Source organism: Apostichopus japonicus, chromosome 8 (genome assembly GCF_037975245.1).
Source record: "Apostichopus japonicus isolate 1M-3 chromosome 8, ASM3797524v1, whole genome shotgun sequence".
NCBI classification, from domain to species: domain Eukaryota; kingdom Metazoa; phylum Echinodermata; class Holothuroidea; order Aspidochirotida; family Stichopodidae; genus Apostichopus; species Apostichopus japonicus.
Genome location: NC_092568.1, coordinates 15578405 through 15599140, shown reverse-complemented (window position 1 = coordinate 15599140; position 20736 = coordinate 15578405). Strand labels below are relative to the sequence as shown.

The window sequence follows — 20736 nt, the reverse complement described above, 5'->3', positions numbered from 1 at the left end:
TTTCAAACTCCAAATTTTGAAAGTAAGTTATATTTCCTTCACATGCTTCAATGAATTGTTAGACTAATAAATTTGTTGTAGCAATTATATAAGCTAACGGTATCACTTCCATACTCATTTAATCATTATCCTAACACATTATGCAATCACCTGAGATATAATATAAATACAAGGATCACAACATAAGTTCCCATCTCCCCATCATCAACACTATGAATTACAGATTATAGGAAACTGCAGAATGACAAGTTTGAAAGGAAAACATGAGATAATACTGAAAGATTTGATAATATTTAATGTATGTTTTCCTACAAACAAACATACAGACATGCAATAACCTACAGGTACCAAACAGCAAAGTATGACCAATGATAGGACACTCTTCAATATCTGATAAATAACTAAGTTGATTAGAACCTTACCTGCATTTTGTAGAAGTTGTTCATGCCCCACGAACCATATTTGACATCAACTTTGGTCATTAACACAGAGTATGGGATCTGCTGGTTGCTATCCTCGACAACTTCCCTAAAGAGACAGAAACATCTTATCAAGGTGAATCATGACGATGAGAACAGCAATCTGAAAGCATGAGCTTGGTACTTTGATTAGATATGAGCAACCCACTAGAACCACATTGTTTGATCACCAGAAGAAATGGTTCAAAATATTCTGTACAATTCACATAATATTTCTCTTCTTTCAAATGGTGCTAAACACTGGTATGATGGAAGCTTAATTACTTCATGTCAATATCAGTTTCACCCAACAGTTTCAAAAGCTAATGACCTAGAAGTGGTTACATTTGCTATGAAAGTGTTTATATACATACAATATCTTATGCTTTGATAGGACATACATTCTGATGGCATTAAACATATGTTGTGAATAATCTAACATACTAACAATAAACTTGTCCTCATGTATTCATATGGCAGAAAAAATGTTAATGCCTTGTATTTCCCTGTTTTACATACACTGCAGTAACCAGCCAGCATAACTACCTGCTTGCATTCATGTATTTAACACATACTGTACTAAGTTGCTATTATAACTACCTGCTTGCATTCACATATTTCAAATACACTGCAGTAACCAGCCAGCATAACTACCTGCTTGCATTCATGTATTTAACACACACTATACTAACTTGCTATTATAACTACCTGCTTGCATTCACATATTCACATACACTGCAGTAACCAGCCAGCATAACTACCTGCTTGCATTCATGTATTTAACACACACTATACTAACTTGCTATCATAACTACCTGCTTGCATTCACATATTTAACACACACTATACTAACTTGCTATTATAACTACCTGCTTGCATTCACATATTCACATACACTGCAGTAACCAGCCAGCATAACTACCTGCTTGCATACATGTATTTAACGAACACTATACTAACTTGCTATTATAACTACCTGCTTGCATTCACATATTCACATACACTGCAGTAACCAGCCAGCATAACTACCTGCTTGCATTCACGTATTTAACACACACTATACTAACTTGCTATTATAACTACCTGCTTGCATTCACGTATTTAACACGCACTGTACTAACTTGCTATTATAACTACCTGCTTGCATTCACATATTTAACACACACTATACTAACTTGCTATTATAACTACCTGCTTGCATTCACATATTCACATACACTGCAGTAACCAGCCAGCATAACTACCTACTTGCATTCATGTATTTAACACACACTATACTAACTTGCTATCATAACTACCTGCTTGCATTCACATATTTAACACACACTATACAAACTTGCTATTATAACTACCTGCTTGCATTCACATATTCACATACACTGCAGTAACCAGCCAGCATAACTAACTACTTGCATTCACGTATTTAACACGCACTGTACTAACTTGCTATTATAACTACCTGCTTGCATTCACGTATTTAACACACACTATACTAACTTGCTATTATAACTACCTGCTTGCATTCACATATTCACATACACTGCAGTAACCAGCCAGCATAACTACCTGCTTGCATTCATGTATTTAACACACACTATACTAACTTGCTATCATAACTACCTGCTTGCATTCACATATTTAACACACAATATACTAACTTGCTATTATAACTACCTGCTTGCATTCACATATTCACATACACTGCAGTAACCAGCCAGCATAACTACCTGCTTGCATTCACGTATTTAACACACACTATACTAACTTGCTATTATAACTACCTGCTTGCATTCACATATTTAACACACACTATACTAACTTGCTATTATAACTACCTGCTTGCATTCACATATTCACATACACTGCAGTAACCAGCCAGCATAACTACCTGCTTGCATTCATGTATTTAACACATACTGTACTAACTTGCTATTATAACTACCTGCTTGAATTCACATATGTCACATACACTGCAGTAACCAGCCAGCATAACTACCTGCTTGCATTCACGTATTTAACACACACTGTACTAACTTGCTATTATAACTACCTGCTTGCATTCACATATTTAACACACACTATACTAACTTGCTATTATAACTACCTGCTTGCATTCACATATTCACATACACTGCAGTAACCAGCCAGCATAACTACCTGCTTGCATTCACATATTTAACACACACTGTACTAACTTGCTGTTATAACTCCCTGCTTGCATTCACATATTTCAAATACAGGGTAGTAAATATAGCCAATCTTTGTTCACATTGCTCTACGTAATCACTGAAAGAAACCAGCTTACACTCCAACTGTGAGTCCCACTCGATGGTCTACCTTCGTTTTTGGTTTCTTGGTTTCTATTTGGTCTGTAGCAACACTGATTTTCTTCATCATCTGTTCTGAATCAGCTTTAAAGTCAGACTTGTGATTAGACTTCCAACGGATGCCATCTGACCATTTATGAGACACCTTCTCTAGTCGAACCTATACACAAACAAGTAAATGTACAAATATTGTTCTGGGAGCAGGAATAATCATTTTCATTAAACTGTACTTTGCAAAGAATCCACAGGACATCATGACAGACAAGAAAAGCAAATGCTTCAATACAGATACAGTACAACTGAAGGTGATTTACAGCATTTTAAACATTGGGATGTTTGTTTATGAAGGGTACCAGATTGTACTTGTTCATACATCCTCTCTCCTCTGTAGAAGTATTTAGGTTTGACTTACCACTGATTGATTTGTGAGTTTTTCCATTTCAGCAATCAGTTTATCAGCTCTAGCACTGACAGCCAAGTCAAGAGGTGATTGACCAGAACCATCCTGGGCTGTCAAAAGGGAAGATGGGGCAAACTTTGCCAGTAGTTTGAGAATGCCTGTGTTCTCATATGTACCTTCTGACTTTCCAAGCAGGAGATAATGGAAAACATTGCGGTTGTCTTTGTCCACTTGAGAGAAATCTATCTTAGAAGTCATCTTAAACTCATCTAAGGTTGAAAGAAAGAAAGAAAACAGATATTATAATGCTCTGAATAGATTGAATGGTAAATTCCTGGAAAATACATGGTGAAACGAAGGATCATACAAAGATGAATACTGCTCAAATCTTAAAAGGAAAGGATTTTACAAAATAGATAACTCATGAAGCACTACTTATTGCTCATAGAGAAGCAATAACTGAATTGTAATAGTTAAATCTGTGATGGATATACACAACTGCCCCAGAGGAAACTTTTCAAAAAGATTATTTATAGGTCCAGATGTAGAGAAAATGGTGCTCATTAAGCAGAAATATGGGATTTCATAAAATTTGTAGTTATTCTACAATTAACGAATGAATAGCAATAACAGATGCTTTTTGTTTTAATGCAGGTGAAAAATAACATGGTAAATTGTCATATGATGATGTAACCATAGGTTGATATCATGACATTTTCCTGGTCCTCACCTTCTGTCTCTTTCTTTGTATCTTCTTCTTCTTCGTCTTCATCATCTTGGTCCTCGCTGTAATCCTCATCATCACTATAACCTTCACTGTCATCATCCATACCATTGTTCCCATGGTTACGAGTCTTCTTCCCTAGTATGCAACACACAAGTTAGCATTTACAAGAGAGGTTGTTAGAACCTCACTGAAATTCTTCTCTCAAATTATTCAGATCTTTCATACGACAAACAAAGATGAGATGACTATTCTCATTATGTAGAGAACATCATTAAATAAACCCTTAGAGTAGTTTCCTGTTCCTCTGAACAACATGTCTACAAATTGTAACTATCTGTGTAGTTAGCTAAATGGTAGCTAGCTATATAAAGAATATTCAAGTCAGCATTTAAGGAGGCAAGTTTCTGTCAGACACCTGAAAATAACTTTCAATAGGTTACCAGACATGATAACATTTGGACCTATTGTTAAGATGCTAGGTACTAGAAATTTATCAATTGACTTACTGCTTATCTTTTGGGGTAAGAGAAAATCTTCTGTTGATAATAAATCAGTGGGAACCCTACTATACAAAGAGACCTTGAGGGAGTGTGAAATGTTGTTGTAAAAGGAGGAATGGATTTTCCTTAGAGCATATACAATAACTTCATTAGTTTCTCACCTATGAATGTACATATAATACAAACAGTCATCATGCAGGCATACATAAAAAAAAAAAATCACCATTGGATATATTCCTTTTGCCTTCGGCAAGAAATCATGACAACAACCCATCATAATCTGAAGCTAACAGATTATCAATAACAACAAATAAAATGTTTACCACAGAATCACAACTTTCCCCACTAATTGATCAATGTGAGTTCCTCCATATGGGAAAGTTAAAATGAATGAATGGATGGGTGGATGGATAAATAGATAAATAGATGGACGGACAGACAGATAGATTGATAAGTACCTTGCCAGACTGAGGTTCCAAAGCTTCCAATTGTTGTGTTCTTTGCATACATCCGTTGTGTCTGTTTGTCAGGATTATACTCTTTGTTCAAGAGGAGTTTAACAATATTAACATCGTTCTAAGTAAAGAAGAAGATACACATTTTACAGGGGTATTTTGCTAAGAGAAAGTGCAACAACTAAAAAGAAAAAATAAGATGATTTGAAGATTGTTTACTCTGTGAAGGAAGTAACAGTTTCCAACCCAATACATTACCATGGCATAGACTTAACAGTGATGCTCCACACATTACTACAGATAATTCATATTTAATTGAGAATTTTTTTCAGGAAACATGAGTGCATAGTGGACTATTTCTAGATAACTTGCAATAGCTTTGTTCCTAACTCTACCATGTTATTTCCATATACTTCTATTGAGGTGGACATAACTTGTGAATTATTATTGTATAAATCTTGGCAATTTTATTCTTAATTAATGAGTTTGTTACTGAAACTGAACAAAAGTCTTACAGCTTGCACAGCGACCATCAATGGAGAAACTTGCTCAGACATATCAGTCTTGTTGACATCTGCTCCATTTTTCAACAAGAATTTGACAAACTGAAAATCACTGGTTCTGATGGCTGCCATCAAGGGGGTCTGGCTGACCATGGGAGGCTTCCAGATATGAAACTTGTGGTGCAAAGATGGTGACTGAACAGAGCCAACCTGGCTCCAATCTGGCATTTTCAGTACTTGGTTTGAGGACATTGGTTGCCTAAAAATCAGTCTTTGTAAGCAAGAAGAATTGTAGGAGTTTGTGGTCATAAATACAAATGCATGTTGCCTTAGAAGTGACTGTATATTGGAAAATGAATCATTTTTAAATGCAGCTGAAAGAACCTGATAACATACATCTGACACACCACACTGGTAAAAGTACAGATTCTTGCTAATAAATAGCAAAAAGATGAAGAAATGTGGCCATAGATGACAGATTATCTTTGTGTAACCATTTAGTGCAGGCAATTACTTCAACGCTCTGCAAAGTTTGTTCATGTACACAGATACTTGGAGAATAATACGACCAGCAACATCTCTTGTGATAAATAAAACCAGAAAGCCAGTTAGCTTGGTATTCCTTGCCATACAATATGCTCAAAATTCAAAACAACTATCTGACTAATTGAGAGCAAGTGACTTAAATTTGTCCAAGAATCAAGTGAGAACCAGAAAAGCTTTGTAGCATCCCTTGTGGGCATCAACCATGTCATTTACTCATAAGGATTTACAGTATCAAACTTTAAACCAACATGTTTCAATATCTAGAAAGAACAATCTTCCTATGTGAAATATAGACTCATTTTACCAATTTTGAGCCAGTGATCCTTTCAATAAATGTTGAGAACTAGATGACATTGTTTATACATTGTGAAATATTTGTGACAAAATGGCAAATTTTTCCACCATTTGAGATAACCTTTTGACCCCTTGAGCTAGCTTGTGCCCATTTGAGATAACCTAATGACCACATTGAAGCTCAGAGAGGATAAACTAACAGGAGGTTTAAGTGCATGTTTAAATCAAGAGTATGATCCCTGAAGCAGATTTCATTACCTGGATGCCAGGTATGTTTGGTTGAAGCTCTAAAGATCCCCTTCACAGAACTAAACTGAACTGATTTTGATCAAACTATGTTCACCAAACAAAATCATAGCATTGGGGGATACACAGATTAATTGTAGCTTTAACTTAGGTGTTATCATGTTTAACAGGTTTTCAGACTTTGAAACCTGTTGACCTCTTGTGACCTTTGACCTCTTTTGTTCTACAATGTTTTATTTTTGTACTCATTTTGTTTCTGTAAAGCGCATTGAGACTGTCGGTATAATCACTACATAAATAATTATTATTATTATTATTACCAATTTCAATAGGATTGTTGCAATCACCAGGCTGGATCTACATAATAGATATGAATTTCAAGACAGATGTACTTTTTGAGTGATTATGTTCACAAAGTTTTCAGTCTTTGACCTCTGTTGACCCCAAATAACCAGTGAACTTCACAGAACACAATAGGCTTCTTGTACTCAATAAAACTGATCTACACATTAAGTATGAAGTTAATCCATCCATCAACTCTTTGAGTTACAGTGTTTACAAACAAGTGTCACATACATAATCACACGCACGCCATCACCATCGCATAGATTCCTTGTGCCTCATGAAGAATTCCCACTTTCTACTTTTGATCCATTTTTTACTTTCTTATTCCTGTGCTGCTTATAATGAATGCAAGTGTACAAGATTTGCCTTTACACAGTGTACTAACAGGTACTAGATATACTGGCTGGGAGCTTCTTACCTTTGCTGCTGGAAAAGTAGTTTCAATCCAGGTTTATTTGTTAATGTATACCATAGCATCACGGCACAGTGAAAGTAACTTTATGACAGCAATTAAGCAGCCATGAGGTGATCCTGGAACACCCAAACATTACTTTCAACTCCTCAGTTTACAAAATGGGTGCTTCAAAACCATGAATAGAGTCACCAACCATGGCCCACAATCTGACAGAATGACATAAAACGTATATGCTATCCTGCCTATAAGCATGATATAACAACGAAAATCAAAACAACACAGCCTAGTCAGTGTGATGACATCACTGTAGTCTGGATAATGTACATTTAACATTTTTGTTTTAGGAATTCTTATTAATTACATGAAATGGCATAAAATATAATTATTCTTACTTCCATAATTCCTCTGCAGATTCATTCCACTCTAAAGAATAGAAGAAGGCAGATAAGCATATTCTTCTTTCCTTGTCCTTGGTAAAGAGGACCCTACTAACATTTCCTCCTTCTTTATCTAGAAGACAGAAACAAACAGCTTGTGAAACATACATTTTATCAATCACAAGAAAACAATAAAAAATATGTAAGACAATAGTTACATTCTATACTGCTCTTTGTAAGGCAATGTAGTGTCCAGTATGACAATAGTTACATTCTATACTGCTCTTTGTAAGGCAATGTAGTGTCCAGTTTGACAATAGTTACATTCTATACTGCTCTTTGTAAGGCAATGTAGTGTCCAGTATGACAATACAGTAGTTACATTCTATACTGCTCTTTGTAAGGCAATGTAGTGTCCAGTATGACAATAGTTACATTCTATACTGCTCTTTGTAAGGCAATGTAGTGTCCAGTATGACAATAGTTACATTCTATACTGCTCTTTGTAAGGCAATGTAGTGTCCAGTTTGACAATAGTTACATTCTATACTGCTCTTTGTAAGGCAATGCAGTGTCCAGTATGACAATAGTTACATTCTATACTGCTATTTGTAAGGCAATGTAGTGTCCAGTATGACAATACAGTAGTTACATTCTATACTGCTCTTTGTAAGGCAATGTAGTGTCCAGTATGACAATAGTTACATTCTATACTGCTCTTTGTAAGGCAATGTAGTGTCCAGTATGACAATAGTTACATTCTATACTGCTCTTTGTAAGGCAATGTAGTGTCCAGTTTGACAATAGTTACATTCTATACTGCTCTTTGTAAGGCAATGTAGTGTCCAGTATGACAATACAGTAGTTACATTCTATACTGCTCTTTGTAAGGCAATGTAGTGTCCAGTATGACAATAGTTACATTCTATACTGCTCTTTGTAAGGCAATGTAGTGTCCAGTATGACAATAGTTACATTCTATACTGCTCTTTGTAAGGCAATGTAGTGTCCAGTTTGACAATAGTTACATTCTATACTGCTCTTTGTAAGGCAATGTAGTGTCCAGTATGACAATACAGTAGTTACATTCTATACTGCTCTTTGTAAGGCAATGTAGTGTCCAGTATGACAATAGTTACATTCTATACTGCTCTTTGTAAGGCAATGTAGTGTCCAGTATGACAATAGTTACATTCTATACTGCTCTTTGTAAGGCAATGTAGTGTCCAGTTTGACAATAGTTACATTCTATACTGCTCTTTGTAAGGCAATGTAGTGTCCAGTTTGACAATAGTTACATTCTATACTGCTATTTGTAAGGCAATGTAGTGTCCAGTATGACAATACAGTAGTTACATTCTATACTGCTTTTTGTAAGGCAATGTAGTGTCCAGTATGACAATAGTTACATTCTATACTGCTATTTGTAAGGCAATGTAGTGTCCAGTATGACAATACAGTAGTTACATTCTATACTGCTTTTTGTAAGGCAATGTAGTGTCCAGTATGACAATAGTTACATTCTATACTGCTATTTGTAAGGCAATGTAGTGTCCAGTATGACAATACAGTAGTTACATTCTATACTGCTTTTTGTAAGGCAATGTAGTGTCCAGTATGACAATAGTTACATTCTATACTGCTCTTTGTAAGGCAATGTAGTGTCCAGTATGACAATAGTTACATTCTATACTGCTATTTGTAAGGCAATGTAGTGTCCAGTATGACAATACAGTAGTTACATTCTATACTGCTTTTTGTAAGGCAATGTAGTGTCCAGTATGACAATAGTTACATTCTATACTGCTATTTGTAAGGCAATGTAGTGTCCAGTATGACAATACAGTAGTTACATTCTATACTGCTTTTTGTAAGACAATGTAGTGTCCAGTATGACAATAGTTACATTCTATACTGCTCTTTGTAAGACAATGTAGTGTCCAGTATGACAATAGTTACATTCTATACTGCTTTTTGTAAGGCAATGTAGTGTCCAGTTTGACAATACAGTAGTTACATTCTATACTGCTTTTTGTAAGACAATGTAGTGTCCAGTATGACAATAGTTACATTCTATACTGCTCTTTGTAAGACAATGTAGTGTCCAGTATGACAATAGTTACATTCTATACTGCTCTTTGTAAGACAATGTAGTGTCCAGTATGACAATAGTTACATTCTATACTGCTCTTTGTAAGACAATGTAGTGTCCAGTATGACAATACAGTAGTTACATTCTATACTGCTCTTTGTAAGGCAATGTAGTGTCCAGTTTGACAATAGTTACATTCTATACTGCTCTTTGTAAGGCAATGTAGTGTCCAGTATGACAATACAGTAGTTACATTCTATACTGCTCTCTGTAAGGCAATGTAGTGTCCAGTATGACAATAGTTACATTCTATACTGCTCTTTGTAAGGCAATGTAGTGTCCAGTATGACAATAGTTACATTCTATACTGCTCTTTGTAAGACAATGTAGTGTCCAGTATGACAATAGTTACATTCTATACTGCTCTTTGTAAGGCAATGTAGTGTCCAGTATGACAATAGTTACATTCTATACTGCTCTTTGTAAGGCAATGTAGTGTCCAGTATGACAATAGTTACATTCTATACTGCTCTTTGTAAGGCAATGTAGTGTCCAGTTTGACAATAGTTACATTCTATACTGCTCTTTGTAAGGCAATGTAGTGTCCAGTATGACAATACAGTAGTTACATTCTATACTGCTCTTTGTAAGGCAATGTAGTGTCCAGTTTGACAATAGTTACATTCTATACTGCTCTTTGTAAGGCAATGTAGTGTCCAGTATGACAATAGTTACATTCTATACTGCTCTTTGTAAGGCAATGTAGTGTCCAGTATGACAATAGTTACATTCTATACTGCTCTTTGTAAGGCAATGTAGTGTCCAGTATGACAATACAGTAGTTACATTCTATACTGCTCTTTGTAAGGCAATGTAGTGTCCAGTATGACAATACAGTAGTTACATTCTATACTGCTCTTTGTAAGGCAATGTAGTGTCCAGTATGACAATAGTTACATTCTATACTGCTATTTGTAAGGCAATGTAGTGTCCAGTATGACAATAGTTACATTCTATACTGCTCTTTGTAAGGCAATGTAGTGTCCAGTATGACAATACAGTAGTTACATTCTATACTGCTCTTTGTAAGGCAATGTAGTGTCCAGTATGACAATACAGTAGTTACATTCTATACTGCTCTTTGTAAGGCAATGTAGTGTCCAGTATGACAATAGTTACATTCTATACTGCTCTTTGTAAGGCAATGTAGTGTCCAGTATGACAATAGTTACATTCTATACTGCTCTTTGTAAGGCAATGCAGTGTCCAGTTTGACAATAGTTACATTCTATACTGCTCTTTGTAAGGCAATGTAGTGTCCAGTATGACAATACAGTAGTTACATTCTATACTGCTCTTTGTAAGGCAATGTAGTGTCCAGTATGACAATACAGTAGTTACATTCTATACTGCTCTTTGTAAGGCAATGTAGTGTCCAGTATGACAATAGTTACATTCTATACTGCTATTTGTAAGGTAATGTAGTGTCCAGTATGACAATAGTTACATTCTATACTGCTATTTGTAAGGCAATGTAGTGTTTAGTATGACAATAACCTATATAAAGTCTGATTAGAAGTCAAAATAAGTAATATTAGATATTAATGACAAAGTCTGCTCCCCTTGTGGTTTTCTTCAAGTCATACATAAGCTATGAAAGATAAGATAACTATAATTGCTTTGTTTTTTATTACCTGTAAAGCACTTGCAGAGTTGAATATTTCTTGAAAGGATTGCATAAGTCAGAGCACTACAGCCATACACATCCAACACTGATGGTTTGTTACCCAGAGCCATGAGAGCATTAGCAACCTTTATAAAGTGAAGTTAGAATAATAAACCAATAGTTTGGATCATATTAATAAATGAGTCAGCAAAATCAACAACATTTATGCAGCTGGATGACATTTCATAACACCATTTCTTATTCGAGCTAGACTCAGTTTAACTATTAGTGCAGTGATCTGTATGAAGTAATTCTTATATGCATAACAGGAGAAATTTGTCAATTAATATCAAAGGTCTATGAATACAAATTTCATGATAGGTCTAGACTAAAGTGTTAATGTTTTCAATATTATTATCATGACTTAAGACCTGACATTAATGCAGCACACTAACATACGATTTATGCCTTTTGATGTCTGAAGATATTACACTTCTTATGAAACCCATTTAAATAAACTTTCAGAGACTGAAACACTGGATGGTCATGTGCCTGGCAAAGGAATTCAACTTGTGCAAATCAAGGCTATGTGGTGTTGTATCAACTACAACACATTAGGCCTCCCAAACATATTCATCTTCAGTTCAGTGCACTACAAGTCTTGCCTTCAACTTCATTATAATTAAGTTCATTAACCATCTCAATACTGGGTACAAGTTGATACTAGATTACCAATTAAGATTAGTGTTAGACATTTGATTCTGCATCAACCTAAGAAGTGGTATTAATTGTCATACAAGCAGTAGACATCAATTACTGCAACAATCATAGATGCATTGTATCATACATACATACCTTCATCATACATACATACACACACGAGTACACGCATACATACATCATACATTCATACTTCATCATCCATTCTTTGCACTGGTTGCCTGTTGAATTCAGAATTAAGTTCAAAGTACTGCTCCTGGTGTATAAGTGCATTCATGGAATGGCACCCGCCTATTTGTCAGACGATCTGTCCTTCCAGGTCAATACTCATTATACCTTGCGTTCTAGCAATACACTCACTCTCACTGTTCCCAGAACTAAACTTTCCATCAGCCAGGCCCATGCTCTGGAATGGTCTGCCCATATCTGTGCAGAGTTCTCCCACTCTCAGTCAGTTCAAGTCTTGCTTGAAGACTCATTTTTTCAAGTTGGCGTTCTATTAGGGTTGTACAGCGCTATTGAATACTTCGTAGATTTTAGCGCTCTATAAGTTCATTTATTATCATTATAATTACATACATTCATACTACATCATACATACATTCATACTACATTTAGAAACTATCATGAAACCCATTTTCAATCTAAAATAGTTGACAATTGAATGACATTAAATTTCACATTGCTGTGGGAAACCTTTTCAATCAGAGGAAAAGCATGTATGGATGAGATTCTATCTTAAACAAATACTTCCAAGGGTATTACAGTGAATAAGCTGATCTTTGTAACTCCTTACAGGAATACTGGAATTTAATCAAACTTTTGGATCACTGTAGGTCGACATGACAACATGATGCAACAGACAGGCTTAATTAAAACAATTGACCAGCAAATGGATTTATCTATGAAGCTACAAACATGAATATATTTTCTTTGAAATGATTAGCTCCATCTCTGACCTGCAATTGTTCACCAGTTGATGTGTTGTTGCATGACAGGGCCAGGACATGCAGCATGTTTTGATTGTCATTGTTCAGGAGATTCTGTCCACTGAGATTCTTCATTTTCTTCTGAATGAGACTCAGGGCCAGCTGTAACTTGCCAGCTTCGATGGTAGCCTAATGGAATAAGACATGATTACCATCAGTACATTAAATAAGTTCAGTCTCAACTACACATCATAGCATAAAAACATCAATGACACAGTCACCTTATTTACAACCGCTACATCCAGATGGTAAGATGAACTGAATATAATGTTTAATAACTACAATAACCTGTAAGTATGAGGGGTAGGAATATTTCTTTCCATGATATTGACAGCTGTTAGTTTCTGGTGTTCTGATTGTTGTAAAACAGTGACACAAACCAAGCAAAGCAGTTCTTTAATTGAATTTCATGACCATGACTTGATGTTTTACATTATATTCCCTATAGAAACAACAATTCCTGGAATATGACAAGCTCAGTGAAGGCATGCAAGTCAAGACACAATAAAACATGGCATCTGTATTACAAAGCTTTAGTTCTGTGTCTTTGTAGTCTTCTGCTATGCTGATTTGATGAGTTGTACTTTAAATGCTACATTCTACTTAAATATTGTAATACTCACTTGTACAATCGCTGTTTTGCAGAGTCCAAATCTCTCAAGTTTGTCCATTAAGAGGTACAGCACACCCTGCCATCCTTTCTCCACTACCTTATATAGTAAAGATACCCTGGTAACTTTCTCTGGGATTGGTGGCTTCATCTTCTGCCAAATCCAAGCTGTTTTCTCTTTTTGTTTCTTCTGCTCTGCTGCCCATTTCTTGTAGCTATGGGTAACATGACTCACTTGTACATTAATACTTGCCCCTCGCTGAATCAAAGGAACAGCAATACTGCAGGTAGAGGGAGACATGTCACTTTTATGCTCAGTAGTTCATATATCTTACATACTACACATAATATTCAGGAGTTATATCCTCCAATCATAATCTGGCCTCAATAGAATCTTCATATTTACAACATTCATTCATTCAAGTTCTTATAGATGGAAGACTGTTAATGAATAAACCACTCTAGTGCATCAACGTAAAATATTCTGATCTTGCAAGACAGTGTCCAGTACTTCTAATGCCACTATTAACCTCAAATGTACTTTCATGTAAAGAATGAATGAGAGATTCTGATTTCCAACAGATGCATCCTACAAATACTAGTTACTATGAGTTAATTGTCTCAATGTGTCTCTGGCTTATTCTATTGGTGACTATGGGATATGTTGTATCACTTGTGGGGGAGTAATAGAGCTGCACCAAATCTCCTGATGTTGTGCTAGAAATATAATAGCTCGTACTAGAGGTTACATCGGAATGGTTGGGTAAAGATGAGGAATAACATGATATTAAGTTCTGTTGGTGATAAGTGAGGGTGAAGAATCAAACCAACAATCTGGACTGCCACTTACCTGTCATGTCCTCCTGCAACAGCTAGAGATAACGGTGTGTTGCCAATATCATCAGCAGCATCAAGATCTGTGATGTACTGAATGATACAACACACTTTATATGATACAAAACACTTTATATGATACAAAACACTTTATATGATATAAAATACTTGATATAATACAAAATACTTTATATGATACAAAACACTTTATATGATACAAAACACTATATAAGCAGAACATTTGGTATCTTAACAACTGAAAGGCAGAAGCAGTATTACAATAACAAAGATTCTTTCACTTTAATTTGGGGAAATGAAATGAATCCATAGATTCCTAATAAGAGACTTCATCAAAAGTTACTGTTACAGAATTTGCCAGCAGTCGATGAACAATCATATAGACATCAATGTACAAGCATACACTGCCAACTCTAAATAAAAAATTCCTTCCATGTTTATGCACTTTCCAGTCAACCAATGAACTGCCTCCAACACCATATCATAAGTGTAAAAGACATACTGAGAATAGTATATAAAGACCAACATGGTCCCAGCTTCTTGAACATCCCAATAAAACTTACAGATTAGCAAGTGAGCATTTCACACAACATTTAAAGCTTTGACAGAAAAAAGGACCTAAATATAAATAAATTCCTCTAAAACATCCATTACCAAGATCTCAATATTATTATGATCAACTTTCATAAATATTTTGCTTTCTTACAGGGAAATAACTACGAATAAATTTGGTCATCATTCACACAGAGTGGGCAGAGGCAAGAATTTGAAAATCCAAAATTACTTTTGACTTATAAAGTAATGTGGAGGGTACAGACATTTGAAGTATTATTCAACAATCATTTAGTAAGAGCCTTCATGACCTTCTACCTTCCTTAACAATATTAACGATCCAGCACTCAACATCAGTGTGTAAAACTTTGACCAAACTTGACAAATTTTATTACAAGGAGAAATATTTTGTGAAGTGTGGATAGACTGCTAAATGATGATGAACAGATATAGACTGCCAGTCAATGCCTAACCAGCCTTGACAGTAACTACTAATGTTTAACATAATACATATGGCTGGATACTGTTGAAGCCAGTAGGGTTTTCTCTGTTTCTGATGAAGCACCAAGAGAATCTCCATCGTTTTTTTATTTGTGATTGTGCCTGACAAGCTAGTGGCAAAATGTCTGCAAGCTGTTTAAGAAGACAAAAAAACATCAGGAAAATTATGACTTACTTCAATCAGATGAGTAAATGAGATGGTAGCGCCTCGATAAGCAGCAAAATGTAGAGGAGTGCGACCATGCTTGTCGGCCATATCTATACCACGGCCTTTCATGGCAGTGGTGAGTATAGTGACCACTTCAATAGGATCCAGCTGGGTGTAGTCATCTAGACTGTAAAACATAACATAATCAACTTAATTTCAGTTTATGTCTGTTATGTCTGACCAAATGACAATTTAGCATTGTTTTTTCACACTTTTAGGATAATGAATCATCACTTTTGACTGCCACAGAGGAAGATTACCATACTATTGATTGATAATTATGTTTTTGGGCAGGTATTATTCAAATAAATTAAATGGCTTGTAACTTCACACAAATTCAGGTTAATAATCCAATTGTGACAGAATTACGATTGAGTTATTTGATGAAGCCACTCATCTAACTTCAATAGACAGACCAGGGCCTGCACCCATGACAAGATGCTAGATGTAATTCCTTGAAGTGCATACACCCATGTAGTGAACAGTCACAGTCATTTCAGATTCAATGGAACTAATATTACTTACTTCTGTAATTTGCAAAATGCATAGTGAAGGGGAATTCTTCCCTCTTCATCCTTGGCAAGAACATTTGCTCCTTGCTCCAGGAGGAATTCTACAACATCTGTGGTCGAGTGAGGAGTCAGTGCCTCCACTGCGTAATGCAAAGGAGTTCGCTTCTTGCCATCGCAAAGATTAACATCAACTCCATTGCTTAAAACAAGTTCAAGGCACTTGATGACCTCTACAGGAGCTGAAATCAAGATAAATACATAAGGATTTGAGTTCTTTGAAAGCCACAAATGAAATCCACACACTATGGAATATTAAACAGTCAAAAGAAACATTTTCATGAGATCTTGTTGACTTGTCCTTCTGTTTTGTCTACATTATTTATGTATACACACCTGACATGTTTGAGATACAGCCACAGCTAATATTTTAGATAAAATGACAATAACATCAATTCTTTCTATTCCCTTTGATAAACAAATAACTCAACAAATACAAAAACGATTTTTCAAGTACTAACCAATTAAAATTGGGTAACACAAGAACTTTTAATGAAAAAACATTTTTTTTTAAAGGAGTAAAATAAAAAAAACCTATTTAAGTGAGGAAGATGTCTTACCTGATTGCAATGCTGCTAGGTGATGCAGAAGATTACTTTTGTTGTCTGGGGAAGAAGATGAAGCCCCTCTTAATAGAAGAGTCTCAACAACTGAAAAGAGAGAATTCCTGCGACAGGGCAAAGACAAATATATGGTATTAAACCTAATTACTGAAACACAATATTTAATTGCAGCTACCTTGTCAAATGTCTTATGGAAACATTTTGAATTAATTCACAAACTTGTAGTATCCTACTCCACTGAAGAATTAATCCACTGAAGAATAAATCCACTAAAGAATTAATCCACTGAAGAATTAATCCACTGAAGAATTAATCCACTGAAGAATAAATACACTGAAGCATTAATCCACTAAAGAATTAATCCACTGAAGAATTAATCCACTGAAGAATTAATCCACTGAAGAATTAATCCACTGAAGAATAAATACACTGAAGCATTAATCCACTAAAGAATTAATCCACTGAAGAATTAATCCACTGAAGAATTAATAATCCACTGAAGAATTAAACCACTGAAGAATTGATCCACTGAATAATTAAGGTTCATCACAATATGAATCTCTGGTACACTAACCAAAATCACACCAAAATGATGAAATATGGCAAAAATAAATTAGGGTTCCCAAATTATATTTAAATATAACAATAAATATTTTAATTAAACAGTGGATATCCTGCTAAAGGAGGAGTAGTGATGCCATTAAGGATGATAAAAACAATGTCAAATTGAAGTATTATTAGTGCATTACACATACCACTGATGGAAAACTAGATTCAACAAAAGCTTGTATGTTTCAGAGTTAGGTTGAAAAGTAATACCATATAAGATATTATCACTGAAGAGTTGATATCTGATATTCTGAAATCAACAGTACTGCTTACTTGGCAGCAAGAATTACAGGTGTGACTGACTGAAAGCCCTCTTTAGCTGCTTCATTCTCTTCTTGTCCATCTTTCTCATCCCCTGGAGGAATCAAACTCATGTTCACATCAGCTCCAGAAGAAATCTAAAATTTAAAGAGAATAGACAATAATTCAGCAGCAACTAGTATAAACTATTCAAACAGTAGTACTATTTATTCCATGCAAAATTAAACTGAAAGCTATTGCTCCTTAATATACAACCTATTCACCCAATAACACACAGAATCTTGCATACACCAGAGCCATATCTGTGCATTAAAAGCAAACATATATGAAATATGTATATCCATAATTATTGAAAGACTATCCTCACCAATTTTAAAGCAGCTTCCTTTGCCACAGCTCCATACTCAAGTGCTTGAAGGAGGGGAGTCTTGCCATTCTTGTTTCGAATGTTGAGATTGGGCTTGAAGGATGCAAATGCTTTCAGCAAGTTGTTTTTGTAACTAATGCCATTGGTGTCAGATGTTGGAACCCCACAATAAGGATAGATGAAATGAAATATCACTGCTCCTTTCTCTACAAGAATACAATAGATAAAAGACAATTGTTAACACATCCCACTTGTGTTGTTCTTGCTAATGATGACAGTGATTTCTAGGATCAACCAGTCACTTCTTGAGAATGCATCATTGACTTTACAGAAAGAAATAGTTAAATACTGACCAGAGCAGAAGATTTGCAAGACCACGTAAATTATTAAGACACTCTATGCTCTGTCTTGCTCTTAACATGATACATGTCAACTAAGTCCTGACTTGCTCCAAGTCAAAAGTGCTCCTGTTGTGTGCTATGTGATTTCATGAAATGGGTGTTATGCAAACGCTTATCATTTTCTCTAAAATCAACATATGCCTGCAACTACTTGTGGCCAGGCCTGCAAATATTTTGAATAGAATATTATTGTCTTCTTACTTTAATGCTTTTTATATTAAAAAACAAGAAAGCTCTTTCCTCAACTCACCTGTGATAATGAATACTATGCTTTTTGCCTGGAATATACATAAAATTATCATAATATATTACAAGATACCCAAAAATAATTACCATAAGCCGTGCTTATTGCAATGCAGTTTGGCTAATAGCATAAGATGTTACTACATATTTATCATCATAAAGACTAAAGGTCTCATACCAATCAATGCACAAACTGTCTGAGTTCATTTTAATGTTTTTCAGAGTATTCAAGCAAATGACTTCATTACTTCAAAAGATGACAGTACCTTTCTGAGAGGGTTGGGCCAGTTTATGGTCATCAGCAATCATGTAATTGATGTTTGCATTACCTTTCTGAATGAAACGCTGAAATGAAAGTAGAATAACAAATAAGTCAGCCTACTGACATTTGCAATTGTTTCAATTAATAAGGAATTGACTGAATAAATGCTATTCATCTACAACACATGCAGAACTAGTGGTTATATTAAGGGCTCTGTCACAATAATGGACATATAGTTAAACCAGCTTGTTGCCATTGTGGTGTAACTTATATCACAATTGAAAACTGTTCAAAAGCCAAAAAGTGTTAGTTTATGGTGTTTCAAAAGCAGTTCTTTACAACCTATAAATCATTCAACATCAAAATTCATAGGAGATGCACAAATCCTAGCATATTTTGCATATATGAATCAGAAATAGTGCTCTTTTGTCAGTTACCATTTGGTCTGACGGTACCAGCTAATTGTACTGTTTGCAATGGAAAGGAAAATACCAATAAACGTCTTTGCATCAAAGTTGCTCACGTAACCTTGTTAAATCGATTGGAAGCACAGCAATTAAATGGCTTCTTTAAATGACTGATTCTCTCACCTTGAATAAAGCTGTTACATGTAGGTAGAAATTTTCCTGCATTGAGAATGAACGGAAAATAACACATCGTTAATTCAACAGATTCATACAGAGAAAATATATTAATATCCAATAGAACCAAGACAGACCATAGATACCTCTCTGGGTCATGACTTCCTGAACTATTATAAGTCACATTAACCAAACATTTCATGTTTTGACTATGCATCTGGAAATTAAATGAGCATGTAGGACTATCAAGGCATTTGCTCCTCCTTCAATTATTTCTTACTATTAAGTGCAAGGTAGGTGGAGAAGGAGAAAGTGAGGATATTTGAAGGAGTAAGGATATATCAGGCATTTGAACATTGCAGTACTTAATGGGCAGCAGGTACTGGTACCAAACCTGTACCACAAAGGAGGCATAAGAGAAAGACACTTTGTTGGAACTAGCCTTAGATATGTAACATAGACATCTAACTTAGGGTCGGTGACTTTTAAACATCAAACTCTCCTGAGGTTTTTGAAAGGAAACAGTAATCTTTAATTCTGAAGTGTTACAAGATGATCATCTAAGTATATCACAAAGGTGAAGATCATGTGACATCATCACTCACGATGCTGTTTGTTCTCCTAGCTATCTTTATCTATTAATCTGCCACCAACAAGTATGGATTATTGGTGAATGATTCAAACATTCAATCGCTCACAGACTCATTCACCTTCATTAAAGTCATTACTTTTAAGGATCTAACATAACTCATTTTGTTCAACCTGGTATAAGCATGTGTGTGGGATCAATTAACCATGCCTAGTTCTTAAATCTAAGATGATACAATTAAAGAAGTGAACACATATTTAAGATCTCAAAAGTGTTTAAGTCAAGATTTGTGTGAATTCATTTCATACACAATCATAACACGATTATATATGACATAGAACTTGTTTGGCCAGATCGAGAGAAGAGGGCATATGCTGCCATAGGCAACAATCAAACTCTGGTTTAACATCACACTTCTGAACCTTTAAAAATACTAGAAGGCAGAAAGCTAGTCAGCAAATAAATTATCAAACACGAATGGAGAAGACACAATGCTCTGTGAGTGAGG

At 35.1% G+C, this 20736-nt stretch overlaps 1 protein-coding gene across 1 annotated transcript in view; it reads right to left on the bottom strand.

Annotated features, from left to right (window-relative positions):
- The window catches only part of LOC139970677 (poly [ADP-ribose] polymerase tankyrase-like), a 52255-nt gene that overhangs the window by 9492 nt on the left and 22027 nt on the right, over positions 1–20736 (bottom strand). The window contains exons 20-37 of the mRNA XM_071976572.1: positions 19649–19684; positions 19063–19141; positions 18153–18358; positions 17798–17922; positions 16913–17019; positions 16309–16534; positions 15751–15910; positions 14521–14597; positions 13684–13951; positions 13031–13189; positions 11380–11497; positions 7609–7726; positions 5383–5641; positions 4871–4988; positions 3916–4047; positions 3198–3454; positions 2764–2945; positions 423–528 (exon numbers count right to left, since the gene is read on the bottom strand). Coding sequence (XP_071832673.1) covers positions 423–528; positions 2764–2945; positions 3198–3454; positions 3916–4047; positions 4871–4988; positions 5383–5641; positions 7609–7726; positions 11380–11497; positions 13031–13189; positions 13684–13951; positions 14521–14597; positions 15751–15910; positions 16309–16534; positions 16913–17019; positions 17798–17922; positions 18153–18358; positions 19063–19141; positions 19649–19684 — 2733 coding nt within the window. The remainder of the gene's footprint in view (positions 1–422; positions 529–2763; positions 2946–3197; positions 3455–3915; positions 4048–4870; positions 4989–5382; positions 5642–7608; positions 7727–11379; positions 11498–13030; positions 13190–13683; positions 13952–14520; positions 14598–15750; positions 15911–16308; positions 16535–16912; positions 17020–17797; positions 17923–18152; positions 18359–19062; positions 19142–19648; positions 19685–20736) is intronic.